The sequence below is a fragment of the Prionailurus bengalensis genome, chromosome A2 (genome assembly GCF_016509475.1).
Source record: "Prionailurus bengalensis isolate Pbe53 chromosome A2, Fcat_Pben_1.1_paternal_pri, whole genome shotgun sequence".
NCBI lineage: Eukaryota > Metazoa > Chordata > Mammalia > Carnivora > Felidae > Prionailurus > Prionailurus bengalensis.
The window spans coordinates 19,654,518-19,666,749 of NC_057348.1; the positions used below are offsets into that span (position 1 = coordinate 19,654,518).

General features: G+C 55.6%; 1 protein-coding gene across 1 annotated transcript; it reads right to left on the reverse strand.

Annotated features, from left to right (window-relative positions):
• Positions 1-4,762: 4,762 nt before the first annotated feature.
• Positions 4,763-11,814, reverse strand: CA2H3orf18 (chromosome A2 C3orf18 homolog). Its single transcript, XM_043587432.1, has 5 exons — positions 11,698-11,814; positions 10,963-11,352; positions 8,278-8,303; positions 7,601-7,748; positions 4,763-6,367 (listed from the first exon to the last, which is right to left on the reverse strand). Exons 2-5 carry the CDS (start codon positions 11,194-11,196, stop codon positions 6,287-6,289), a joined length of 489 nt encoding a protein of 162 aa, XP_043443367.1. The 5' UTR covers positions 11,197-11,352; positions 11,698-11,814; the 3' UTR covers positions 4,763-6,286.
• Between the last annotated feature and the right edge of the window lie 418 nt (positions 11,815-12,232).

A 12,232-nucleotide genomic window follows, 5' to 3' on the forward strand; every position in this document is an offset into this window, starting at 1 on the left:
CTGGTGTTCTCAGCCTTCTGCCAGTGAAGAGCATCTCCACGAGCTCCAGCCAGGGCAGGGGCCCTCCCTCTCACTGCATGGACTCCTGGGTCCTCCAACCTGCTGGCATGGGAGTGGGGGTGAGATGGGGGGTTAGTGTCTGCCTGCTGGGCGCTGACCAAGAGGGACCTCAGCAGCAGGGCCAGGACTAGGACGAGGCACATGAGGCACCCAGGGCACAAATTTAAGGAGGCACTCATGCTCAGGTTGGTACATGTGCTATCTGAGTGAGTGGTTCCTTACGTTTGGAACCCTAGGCCCCTATCCACTTCACCCTAGTCTTGGCATCGCCAGATGAACCCTTGACGTGGGGCTTGCAGCGTGAGGGCTGCTCTCCACACCAAATGAGGGAGAGGCTGAGTGCAGGGAGGGATTCAAGGATGGGGCCTGAGGAGAACTGGCAGTGGGGGGTGGGGGTGGGGGTGCAGGGTGCGGGGAGCTCCAGACAAGTGACCTGGCTGAGGCTGGGGGCAGGAAGGCCCCTTGCAGTGCCTGCAGCTACCAGCAGGTAGCAGCACAGGCTGGCGTTGGAGTCTGAGAGGCAGCTTGGGAACCCAAGTAGGCAGTGCCTTCTGGGTGCCCTCTCAGGCCCCATTACTGTTTCTAGGGTTTGTCTGAGACTCCTTTCTGGAATGGTGTAGAAGAAAAGCCAAGTGCCTGGCTCTGAGCCTGATGACCTCAGTCTCTGGGTGCTGATGTCTTCACCTGTAAGATGAATGACGGTAGGCCCTCATAATGGACACTGGGAATAAAGCGAGATTGTGCAGGATGTGCTAATCAAGGGTAATTGTTACCAGGACCAGATTCTGGCCATTGTTCAGCCATGCATACCTTTGAGCTGAATGGCACTCCTGCTGGCAGTGGGGAAGACTGACCTAACCCTCCTCCCTCCGTGAGTGATCCACTAGGTCTGGCACATGGCATGAGCTCAATAAATCATGCATCATTATGATTTATTATTGCTATTATTATTATTGGCATTGTTATTACCCTGAAGTCTTTTATCTCTTGTCACACCCCAGGAAGTAGAGCTGACTGCCCCTCCTAACCCAGGCCTCCAGACCTCCAAAGGAAGTGTACTAAGAGCTGGGAGAATGGGAATGGCCAGGGTGAACACCTTTCTCTCCTGTTCAACCAATGGGTAGAGGACAGGGGGCCCACCAGCCCCAATGGCTGGTACGTCTGCCATTTTCCCTTCCCTACATTCTCCCAGGCCAGACCGCAGGTTGCAGCCGGGTATAGGAGAAGCTGAGGGGACTGGCTGGACCTCAGCCAGAAGACCCTGGGAAGCCCCAGCAAGTGGGCACTTTCATCCAGGAAGCTGACATCCAGGAAGGCAGGAGCTGGACAAGTGTGAGACTGGGAGACTGGGCACTTCTTGACAGTCACCGGTGGGGCTGGGCAGCCCCAGGTAGGAGAGCTGGCACCTAGCGACAATGTTTCAGAACAGAGGGCTAGCAGACAAGGCATGGATCCTCCCATGCAATACCACACATGTACTCCTGGATGATATGGGGCTAGGATCCAGGCTGCCATGAAGCCTCAGAAGTGACCTAGTCCTAGCCCTCACCTATGAAAGCTGGGCTGAACCTGTGGCCCTTTCTCCTGAGCTACCTATGTGTAAGAGGTCTGGAGATCAGATCTGCCAGGCTAAAGAGACCAGGAAGGTGGGGGCTTAGAGCATTTTGGGCCATCCTGGTGGGTGCAGGCAGATTTGTGCCCTGAGAGACTCCATGCAAAGGCCTGCCTGGGCCACATGGGTTGTGGGCCCTGGGCCCAGGCTGTACCAAGTTTGAATCTAGGCTCTGCTGTGCCCACTGGCTGTACACAGGGCCCTGGGATGCTTGCCTCTGACTGCTCAGTTGCAAGGTCCTCACATATGAAATGGGAGTGAGAAAACCCTCCTTCTCCAGCCATTTGTGGGCATCAGACATGATGGATGTTGGTCCCCAGTGAGAGATACTCTGGTCCTCCCCCCCCTCCCCAGACCTCCAGCCCACACAGGAATTCATAGTCCATCCAGGCACCCAGAGAGTTACCTTTCAAGCTGAGCTGTGAGAAAGAAAGGGACCCTCCAAAGCTGAGGGGAAATCCTGCTCAGGGTGGCAGGGAGGTCTCTGACCCAGATTGCGTACCTCCAGCCAGAGGCTGGGAAAAGGAACCCCCTCCCCAGACAGGTCTCAGCCCCACCTAGCCCTCTGCTCCCCACACAAATGCCCTCCTGGGCTGAGCCTCTAGACCCTCTAGACCCAGGGTTTCCTCTGTGGTGGAGGAGACCATCCCTATTTTTTGTTCCTCCCCAGCCCCCTATGCCTGCTGACTTTCCTCTAGGTCCCACAGGTGTGTGGAGGTGGTCTCCCCCTGGGGAGAACAGACACCTACCCTGATCTTCTACTTGCAGAATCCAAGAGGCCAGAGTGACGAGTGGGGGTGAGCACCACTGCCAAGGGGCTCTGAGGTAGGGGTGAGAGAGGGCAGACCCAGGCACAGATGGGACAGCATCCCAGCCTCACCCCTCTCCACTGTACCTGAAGTTCTCCACACTCTCCTCTTCCTCCCCCACCTCCTCCTCCTCCCCCTCCTCCTCTCCCTGTACTTTCTGCTTACACAGTTCTTGTACATTTCTCAGCTTCACTGGCCTTTCAAAAGAGGCCTCTGTACAACCATAGATACCTCTGTCTGCAGTTCCCCTTGTCCTGAGCCCACAGAGGCCAGGCTGGATGGGGTGCCAGACCAGCGGCTCCTGGGGTTCCCTCGGATACCCTCAGCCAAGACACTCCACACTGAGGACTGCTGAAGGGTGCAGTTGGACAGGATAGGGTGGGTTATCTGCCCTCAGCCTCTGAATGCCCCCCCCCCAGGCACACCTGGCCCTTATCCCTGCGTTCTTTTGCATATAGATGTAGATATAAAGATATATAGACATAGTGTATGTATGTATACACACACAGTCATTCTTTTTTTCCTATTTGACACCTGCTTCCTCCCATCTCAAATGGAGGTACAGACACCAACCAATGGAGCTAGTTCACTGACAGGATCACAGTGCTGGGCTCGGTAATGTTTCTGGAAGGAATCCATAGCAAGGTTAAACTGCTACTGGTTTCTGAGCTCACCTCCACAAGAATGACCTTTACATTCTGAAGGTGTCCCTGATGTCTGCCTGCAGCCAGGCAGTGGGGTTACTGTATACACTTTGGGTGGAAGTTGACACTTCACTTCACTAAACAAGGTGGCTTCCTCTGAAGGTGCCCATCCACGTCCACGCTGATAGCACCCACAGCAAACTGCTGCAGCTTTTACCCTGAAGCCCTGGTTGCTATTCATTTATAGAGGATTCGCTTAGCGATGTATGTGTGTGTGTGGCAGGGGCATTTCAGAAGGGCCTCCTTTAACAGACAAGTTCAGGAGCGATAGGGCAGGCAGGTGACTTTCTCACCCCATTGGCCTCCTTCTCTGGTGAAGAGAGTTCTGGTCAGCCCGCCAGGCCCATGGTCACAAGGACACATCAACTGAATCCTTCCACCATGACATTTATTGATCCCATGCTCTGTGGAAGACCTAGGAATGTGCAGGGAGTTTGGGTCTCCTCCAGGATTGGGAGAGAGAGCTAGCAAATAGAAGGTGGGTAGGAGGTATCTGCAAAGGGATAGGGATGAGGCAGTGGCCCTGTCACTCACAAAAAGTTGTACTGTCCACCTACCTGGGCCCACCCTTCGGAAAGGGCATGGAGCAGGCAGCAGGAGAGAATGGCGACAGGGTCCTCCTGGAGCCTCCGTCCTGGCCCTAGTCCCTAGGTGCTAGCCTTACTCCATAGGCCTCATTCTTTTAGGGTCCCTTAGACACGGAGTCTTCTGTAGCTCCCACATTTTTGGATTGAGGGGTTATCCAGCAGGATGGGGGGCACACAGCCCATCCATCCCTCTCCTCTCACCCCATGACCCTTAAGAATCCTTCTGCTAGTCTGCGAGACCAGGGTCATCACTGACAGGCCCATCTGTGTGACCCCAATGAGGGTGGCCTATGGAATGCTTGGGGCATCACCTTTACCCAGGGCCCTGGCCTGCAACCCCGGCTCCCAGCCTAGCCCTCTGCCATGGAACTGCTGCTCACCCTGTCCTTGTTTCCTATGCTGGCCTGAAGGCTCAGGTCTTTAGGGGAGGATCTGGATATCACTTATAGTCCTGGTTTGTGGGATTTTCAATGCTAAAATTGGGCAGTCCTGAGAAAACCAGGAGAGTTGGTCACCCTGGTGTCATTCTCCCCAAACCCTTCTGAACCCTGTAGGTGGTTTCCACACAGATGACCTCAAGGCTTCCCAACTCTACCCACTCCCTGCACCCTGTGATCTGGGAAAGACCACATTATTGTGTTCCCTTTTGTGTTTCAGACCCAGTTCCTATGGATCCTGAGGCACCACACCTCCCCCTAGTCCTTGGGGCTCAAGCCCCCTCCTTCCTCAGGTCCCACAAGGTCCTGTCCACTTTGCCTCTCCACCCAAGGGGATGGTAGGCATTGTGACTCCATCCCACAGTTGAGACACGAGGCCCCACAGCAGCCTGAACTCAGGGCCAGAGGCATTTCATCAGATAGTTCAAGGAAAACCAATGGAGCTGCCAGCTCCTAGCTGGGCTCCAAGTGACTATGCCAGGCCCCCACACAGCCCTTCACCCATCCTGTCCCTCCTGGTGTTTCACACCCCAAGTGTCACAGACTCACACTCTTTTTGTGTAAACATCTTAATTACATCTTTAATGCTCTCACATGGAGATGCTGTGAGTTAAATTACAGCGTCTGTGCATCCTAAATTACCCACAGCCCTCCAGTTGGTTCAAGTGCTAATGTATTTATAGCATCTAGAGGAGGGAACACATCCCAAATCTTCCCTACACGGGCCTCCTTGGCCCTCACATCCTGACACATGGTATTTGCCCAACAGAAGGTCTGTGCTGCTGCCCCCGCAACCCCTCCAGAAAGCGGAGGACAGCAATGGTGGCGAGGCTGGGCATGGGGGCATGCTTCTGTGCATGCTCACGTGCGCATGCATGCTCAGAGTAGAAAATTGCTCAGCTCCTGGGGTCTGGATAAGCCCCATGCCTTGCTCACATGCCCCAGACTGGTAGAATTCCTGAGGGATGTGGGGTGGGTAGACAACGGGTGGGTGGGCTATGCTATCAAATGCTATCAAATAGGTCTGTTTCCCATGGGGCTACCCCCACCCCGTTTCAGGCAGTCAGAAGTCCCCAGATAGCCCACAGCCTGTGACCACTGCCCTCAGACCAGTAGCCTCTCCCACAACCCTAGATCCCCAATATACACCAGGACAGGGAACCATTTTCAGAAGCAGGTTACCTGGCTTGTAGAGCCCAGTGAAGAGATGAGATGGGCAGCAGGACCTTCACCTTGGCTTTCCTTTCCCTTCAGTCCCGAACACTGAAGGCAGAGAAGGTGGCCTATCCTGGTGCTCCCACACACATCAAGGGGTGGGGTGGACTTGGAGGGTGGGGCCCATGCAGAAGGTCTTCATCCTACCCTGTGCTGGGATACGCACATCCTACCCTGCACATGGGCACATTCACGCACATGTCTGAGGCCTTTCAGCAGGTCCAGGCACTGTGTCCCTCTACACCCGTTCCCCTACTTCCTTTGCTCTTTCCCAGCCAACAGCTGGCTGCCAGGGAGGCCTCATGGACCCTCCAAAATACAGATGGGCCTTGGGTAGGAGCAGCCCTCTTCCTGGCATCCTTGTCCACTTGGCAGTTCTTGCTTCATCCCTGGGCTTCTCCTGGGGCAACCGGGTTGGTTGCCTCTCCGCACTGTAGAGGAGGCTCCAGATTCTGAAGACAGGTCTCTCCCTGACAAAGGGGAAACCCTCCCTACTCCTCTCTCCTTTCCCCTCCCATCCCATGTCTCCCCCCCCCCCCTTTCCTCCACATTAGAGGAGCAGACCATGATGTAAGGAGTCTGGGGAGGACACAAGGAAGCTAGCATAGCTCTCAACCTTCCTGACATGAGGGATGCCCTCCATGCCAGGGCCCTCAGATCAGGGGACATCAGTAGCCAGATGTCCAGCCTGCCTGGCCAGGGCCTCTCTTAGAGCCTGGAGAGTCAGCAGGTGGGTCCTGGGAATAGCTGGGCCTTGGCAGGGCAGGTCCTGAGAGTAGGTCTTAACAATCACGGAGTGGGCAGCTCAATGGGCACTGTGGCAGGTGTCTTCATCAGAAGTCCAGGCCTGTCCCCGGGGCACTCATGCATGGATGGCATTGGCTACGTCGGTGAACACCAGCCGGCTGGGCCTCTGCAGTGGGCCCTGAGAGGGGAGAGTGGTCTGCAGAGAGACAGGGGCATCAGGGACCTTGACCAAGGCCATTCACCTCCACCCTTGCTTCCGGGTTTGTCTGTTTTCACTTGGCACCAGCTACGCCTTCCATTTGGAATGCTCTCCTTGCAAGTTCAGCCTGGATATACCAACCGGCTCAGATGACCCCTCCCCCCCCCCCCCACCAGTTTGCTAGCATGCACTTGCCCTGCGGGCCTAGAGGCTGGATTAATTATGCATGCACCACTCTCTCCCAGCAGAAGGGGGCCCACCTCTGTATCCCCTAGCTCTAGCACAGGGGCTGGACCAGAGGAGGCAGGGAGGCGCACAGGAAACAACTGTCAAATTGTCAGTAGTCCCATGGGCTGGGTGGACCAAGGTTCTCAGCCTGATTTCCCAAATATCCCAAGTGGGGAATGTGTCCTGATCAGTTGCCACAGAACTGGTGGCAAAATCAGGAGGTCTCTGGACTTCCAGTCTGGACTCTTCCTGAATCCAGTCTCCTAATTCTGCCCTGGCAGGGCCAGCGCCTCCCCCCCAAGCAACCTGTGGGGTCAAGGCAAGGAGAAATGCAAAGGGGTTTCATGGGTCAGGGAGAGACCAGGCCTCCTCATGTTGCTCTGGCCCTTGGGAATTTTAGGGACTGGTGGCAAATGGCCATGCAGCCCAGTGGCTCTGACAGGGTGACCACACAGGTACCTAACCCTTTGGATGTAGGAGGCGAATTTGGCTGGGGTCTCCACACACCCAGCGTTTGTCAGTTGCTAGGAACCCCCTAGTGTAGTCAGAGGTGCCCCTGTTCCAGAATCTGACCCCAATCATGATGTGCTCAGGACCAGGGCCCTCAGGGGGCAGAGGCACCAGCCTCCCAGTTCCAACAATCTCTCCCATCAGTCCTCTCCTGCTTTCCTAGCCAAGGCGTGGGGGCACAGAGGGCAAGAATTAGGACTTTCATTTGCAGACAAGAAAGCAGAGGCTCAGAGAGGCCAAGGGGCTGCCAAGATCACTACGTTAGCAGGGGTAGAGCTGGGCTGGATTCCAGGGCTGCCCTGGCCTCATGCAGTCAGTTTATAGGTGGCCACAGGGAAACTCTACCTGTTTCTAAACAAACCTGACAAAACCCATATACCCACTTGACCGTATGGCAGGTGCTGGAAAGCTGCATGAGAAAGGAGGGAGGGGTGGGGGCAGAGGACTCATGAGCAGCCTGCAGCCTGGGTGGGGAGCCTGGTTAGTGCCCACCTTGCCCTGCATGGCCTGCATAGAGGCAGCAGCCTGCATGGAGGCAGCGTCCCGCCCGTGCTCCAGCAGCTCCTGCTCCAGTTCATCTTGTTCCTCCGTAGGGTCGAAGTTGTACATGGGCATGAGCTGGTGGCGGAGCTTCTCCAGCCTGGGGGTGGGGGGAGGCTGCTGGGGGCATGGCAGGTCCTTGCCCTCCCTCCAGCCTTCTGGGCCCTGCCTGATGCCCAGCTGAGCCATAGCACACAGCTATGCTTAGGGGGCCTGAGGTTTCCTCTGGGATTAAATGAAAGCTATTTTTGTACCTGCAGTACCACCTCCACCCCTCTGTTAGTTACCCACTCCTGGGACCAGATGGGGCCACGGCCCATGGAGGCATCATCTGTGGGGTCCATGGGGACTGCGTAGGCCAGGGCCTTGTGTGATCCACAGCCTCTGCGGGCCAGGCGGGGTAGGGGAGTCAGTGACCTGGAGCTCAGGGTATTGGGGCAAGGGTGGCTCAGCACTCCTGGAGGGAAAGTATTCATCCCCAGCCATGAGTGGGCAGAAGAGGACCTGACTCCCTGACCAGGGAGAGGGGCCCCAATGTTGGAGGGACTCTCTTTTCCCACCCATGTCTCCTGGAGTCCAGCCCAACACTGCCAACAGGCTGGAGTTTTGGGTGGCAACTGGGGAGTTACCTCTTCTTCTTCCTGATGTATAAAACCTGCAAGAGAAGGAGCAGTGTCAAATGGCTGGGAATGAAGTCCCTGACTAGTCAGCAGTCCCTTGGGACAGGGGACATCCTGAGGCTGATGATGGGGAGAAGTGTGGGTCCCCATGTCCTCAGGGGATTCCCTCCCAGGGACACACACATCCTGCATTTGTGCCTCCTTTTGACATTTATCAGCTGCTGACAGTGCCTGGGCTTGGAGGTGGGGAGCAGGCCAGTGCTTGAGGAGCCCAGCCTGGGAAGACCACGCAGTCAGGCCTGGCCTGCAGACAGGAGGACCCTATCTCTGCCAATATAGACTGTGGTTTCAGCCGCTCAGCACCTGCCTCAGACTCCTCAGGGCTGAGGGGAGAGGGAAGATTTCAGCACACCCTCTCCTCTCAACTCTCCCCAGGGAGTACATGGCTTCCCCAGAGCCATGGATGGGCAAAAAGAACAGGGGGCCAAACTCTGCAGGGCAGTGGCTCTAGGCAAGGCTCTGGGCTGGGCTTCTGAGGTTTCCATGGGAGGCTGATGGGCTTCAGTGGACGGGGCCTGGGGAGGAGAGCGTGAGCCCCTGAATAGCAGCCCAGACTGAACACCGGAGCTCAGATGCTGGAGGAACGTAGAAAGGCCTTGGGTCCTAATCCCCATGGTACAGACTGGAAGATAAAGGCCTAGGCAGCTTGAGGAAACGTGCAAGACCTAAGAGCTCCAGGTGGGAGCAGAACATCCTGATACAAAGCACTGAGAAGGGAAGAAGGGCTGGCCACCAGGGCAGGGACTCCAGGGACCTCTGCCACGACCTGGCTGTTCCCTAAACTGGTGGTTTCTGGCTGCCAGGAGAATGACCACTTCTGCCTGGGGAAAAGCCATGTCCCTAGAGTCTGTCCTCTGTGGCTCTCATATCCTTTGTGCCTCATTCACAGCTTGAATCTGGTTTGGTTTCCAGCCTGGTCCAGAGTTCCTCTTGCTGCTTGTTTCCTCGGAAACCCCAAAGGCCTGAAAAGAAACTGACTTGCCCCTTGCTTTCCATCCCCTCCAGGGGTCACACATGGATGATACCCTTGCTGTCCTGTGGAAAGGATGCTGGGGGAGCTCCAGGTCTCAGACCCAGCCCCCTATCTGCCCTGAACCAGCAGCTTCAGCCCAAGCACCTGGACTCCCTCTACTCCCTCTACTCTGGCCCTTCTCCAAACCCTCCTTACTGCCCTGTGGTCCTGTCCTACAGATGGGTCTTCACGAGAGTCCAAAACCTTTAACAAATCTCCATGCCATGGTCCTGCTCTTCCCTCTGTGCCAACTACTGACACCACCCTCCCACATACCTTCCTTCCAAATCTTCCCACCCCTCACCATCCAGCTGCAGTGCTGCCTTCTCCAGGAAGCCCTCCCATACCACTCCATCTGTGTGAGGCACACAACCTGGCACTGATTTGCCTCTCCTCATACCCAACATGGCCTTGCTGGGGGCTGGCATGAGAGGAGAGGAAGCAGCATTCAGGGAGCATCTCTGAACCTGTTCCCTAGTGCCCAAGAGCTATTTTCTGCCCTCCATTGCCTTTGTCCCACAATCTTCCTACCTCTCTGGTTTGGGCAAGAAGTTCCTCTATCCTGGCCCTCTGAACGTTCCTCCAGAATGAAACGTAAGGGAGTGCTCCCAAATTCCTGGGACAAAATCTTTTGCCTAGAGTCACAAGGGCAGATTCCAGACCCCACATTTTCCCTGAGGTAAGATTGTTTCAGTTTACTTAACTCCCACATTGGTGCCATGGGGAAACATTGGAGCTCTGCCTTGCTCCTGCCCAGGGAGCCCACTCACTCTGTGTGTTGCATCCTGGCCCTGCTTGCTGGCCAGGAGTTGTTCCCTGGCAGTGATCCGGAGCCTACAGGGCCCATATGGCAACCTTGGTTTAACAGTAGCTCCAGCCAGGTCATGGATGGACCATCCACAGCCTTATTTGCCAGAGCAACCTGGTCCTGAGCCTAAGGCTAGCCATCAGAGCCTGCAAGGGGCAGTGGCCAGGATGCCACCATTGTCAGCCCACCCAGGGGACCACAGGTGCACCCCAACTCAGTCCCTCTAGGCTGCCCTTGGCATCCTTGGTTTATCTGTCTCCTATTTCCCCAAAGAAACACAGGGCAGGACCTTGTCTCCCTAGTCCCTGGGGACCTGAAGGCTTGGTCCAGGGCAGATGCCCAGTAAATAACTGCCAAGTGAATGAACATTGCCAGCAGGCTGCCATGCCCAGAGCATCCCACCCCTACTCTGCAGCCCAGGTTCTATTCCCATCGCCTTCTGGCCTCTACTCCTATGGCACCCCTCCCCACACTTGCCTCACCGTCCTGCTTGCTGCTCACAGAAACCCCTGCCTGCCTCCCAACTTTTGCCCATCAGGACCCTCCACCTGGAACAATCCCCTCTCCAACTCCTACATGGCCCCCATGGCCCAGCTCAAGACACCATGTATCCTGAGAACCTTCTCTGGTTCTTCCAGTTGGAGGCAGCCTCTCTGGTCTCTGGGTCCCTAGTGGAAAAATACCTGGAGAAGGGGAAGATCGTGCTATCATTAACAGACAATTATCTTCTGATTAGAGTCTCTAAAATCTAAACACTGACCACCCTCCTCCAACTGACGGCCATCTGGGTCAGCCCCAGCCTGCCAGCTCTTACCATGGCCACAGCCAGGCCAATCACTGTGATGATCCCAAAGGACAGAAGCATTGTGCCCACACCAGCTGTGCCACCAGGCACATCAGGGATTCTGGTGTCATTAAAGCTGGTAGCTTCTGTGCTGAGGGTAGTGGTCTCGGAAGCTGGCCCATCTGTGGCAGGCTCCAGGTCAGGCTCAGAGGTGGGTGGGCGGCTGCTGAACCAGCCCCTGGCAGATGGGATCCTGGAGTTCATGCTGATGCTGAGAGGGCCCTGGCTGAGAGACTGCCTGTGGTCAGCCAACCTGCCAACTTGATTCTGACATCAGTAGTGTTCCAGACTGTGGCCCCCCCACTATACTTGCAGGTTGCCACCTCCTTGGATAAAGGGAGCTCCCTGGCTCCTTGGGTGCTGGAAAAGAAAGAATAAAAAACCATGAGGCTTAGAACAGGACTCAGTGGTAACATCAAGTACCCCTAAGTTCTGAAGGCACTAAGTTTGAGGGCAAAGGCAAGTTCAAGGGACATCAGGACATGTGCTTTACTTATGTACAGTTCCCATGTGGATTTAGGAAGGTGAAAATGAAGCCCTTCCCCTTCTCTGAGGGTATGATAACCATAGTGATTGTACTTGGAAGATGTGAAAGGGGGCGGGGAGGTTTGAAAGAAAAAGTCTCTCCCCTGTGTAATAGCCACCTTCCCACCCCTACTCCCTGCATTTCCCATCTCCTCACTCCCTGCCCCCCATATCCCTCACCTCCTGCTTGGAGAAAAAAATACTGCAGCTTTTTCCTTTCCTGGAGGGAAACACTTGCCCAAGAGTCAGATGACCTTAGGCATGTCACTCCACTTCTGTGTCTCAGTTCTCCTGAGTCCGAGATAAAACAAAAACAAAAACAAAAACAAAAACAAAAACAAAACCAAAACCCCACCTCCCTCACAGTTCGTTAAAATGGCAGAATGAACTCGTCCCTTGAAAAGACTTAGCTCAGTGCAACCCTTGCCCACAGTAAGCACCCAATGTATAGACCTTCCCCACTGGGCAGCCCACTTGGGAAAGAAGCCCCTGGACCCAGCCAATTTTGTGATCCAGGCTGTGTTTGCAGTGGGGCAGGGCAGGTGTGGAGAGCCCAGAAGGCAGGAAGGGGAGAGAGGCTAAGGTCAGGTCCTCTGGCACGACTTCTCTGCAGGCTCTAAGGGCCACAGGACCTCCATAGGGGAGCTAGGGGCTGCCGGAGACAAGGAAAAACCAGGTGAGCAGGGAGTGTGTCTTCATATGCAGGGATGGAGCA

Bases quoted from the DNA above. Each gene is read 5' to 3' on its own strand.
- CA2H3orf18 (XM_043587432.1), bottom strand. From the start codon at position 11,196: ATGAACTCCAGGATCCCATCTGCCAGGGGCTGGTTCAGCAGCCGCCCA. The intron at 8,304-10,962 runs GTAAGAGCTGGC...CTTCTCTTGCAG, and splicing joins TTGGCCTGGCTGTGGCCATG to GTTTTATACATCAGGAAGAA. The intron at 7,749-8,277 runs GTAACTCCCCAG...CCCCACCCCCAG, and splicing joins TACATCAGGAAGAAGAAGAG to GCTGGAGAAGCTCCGCCACC.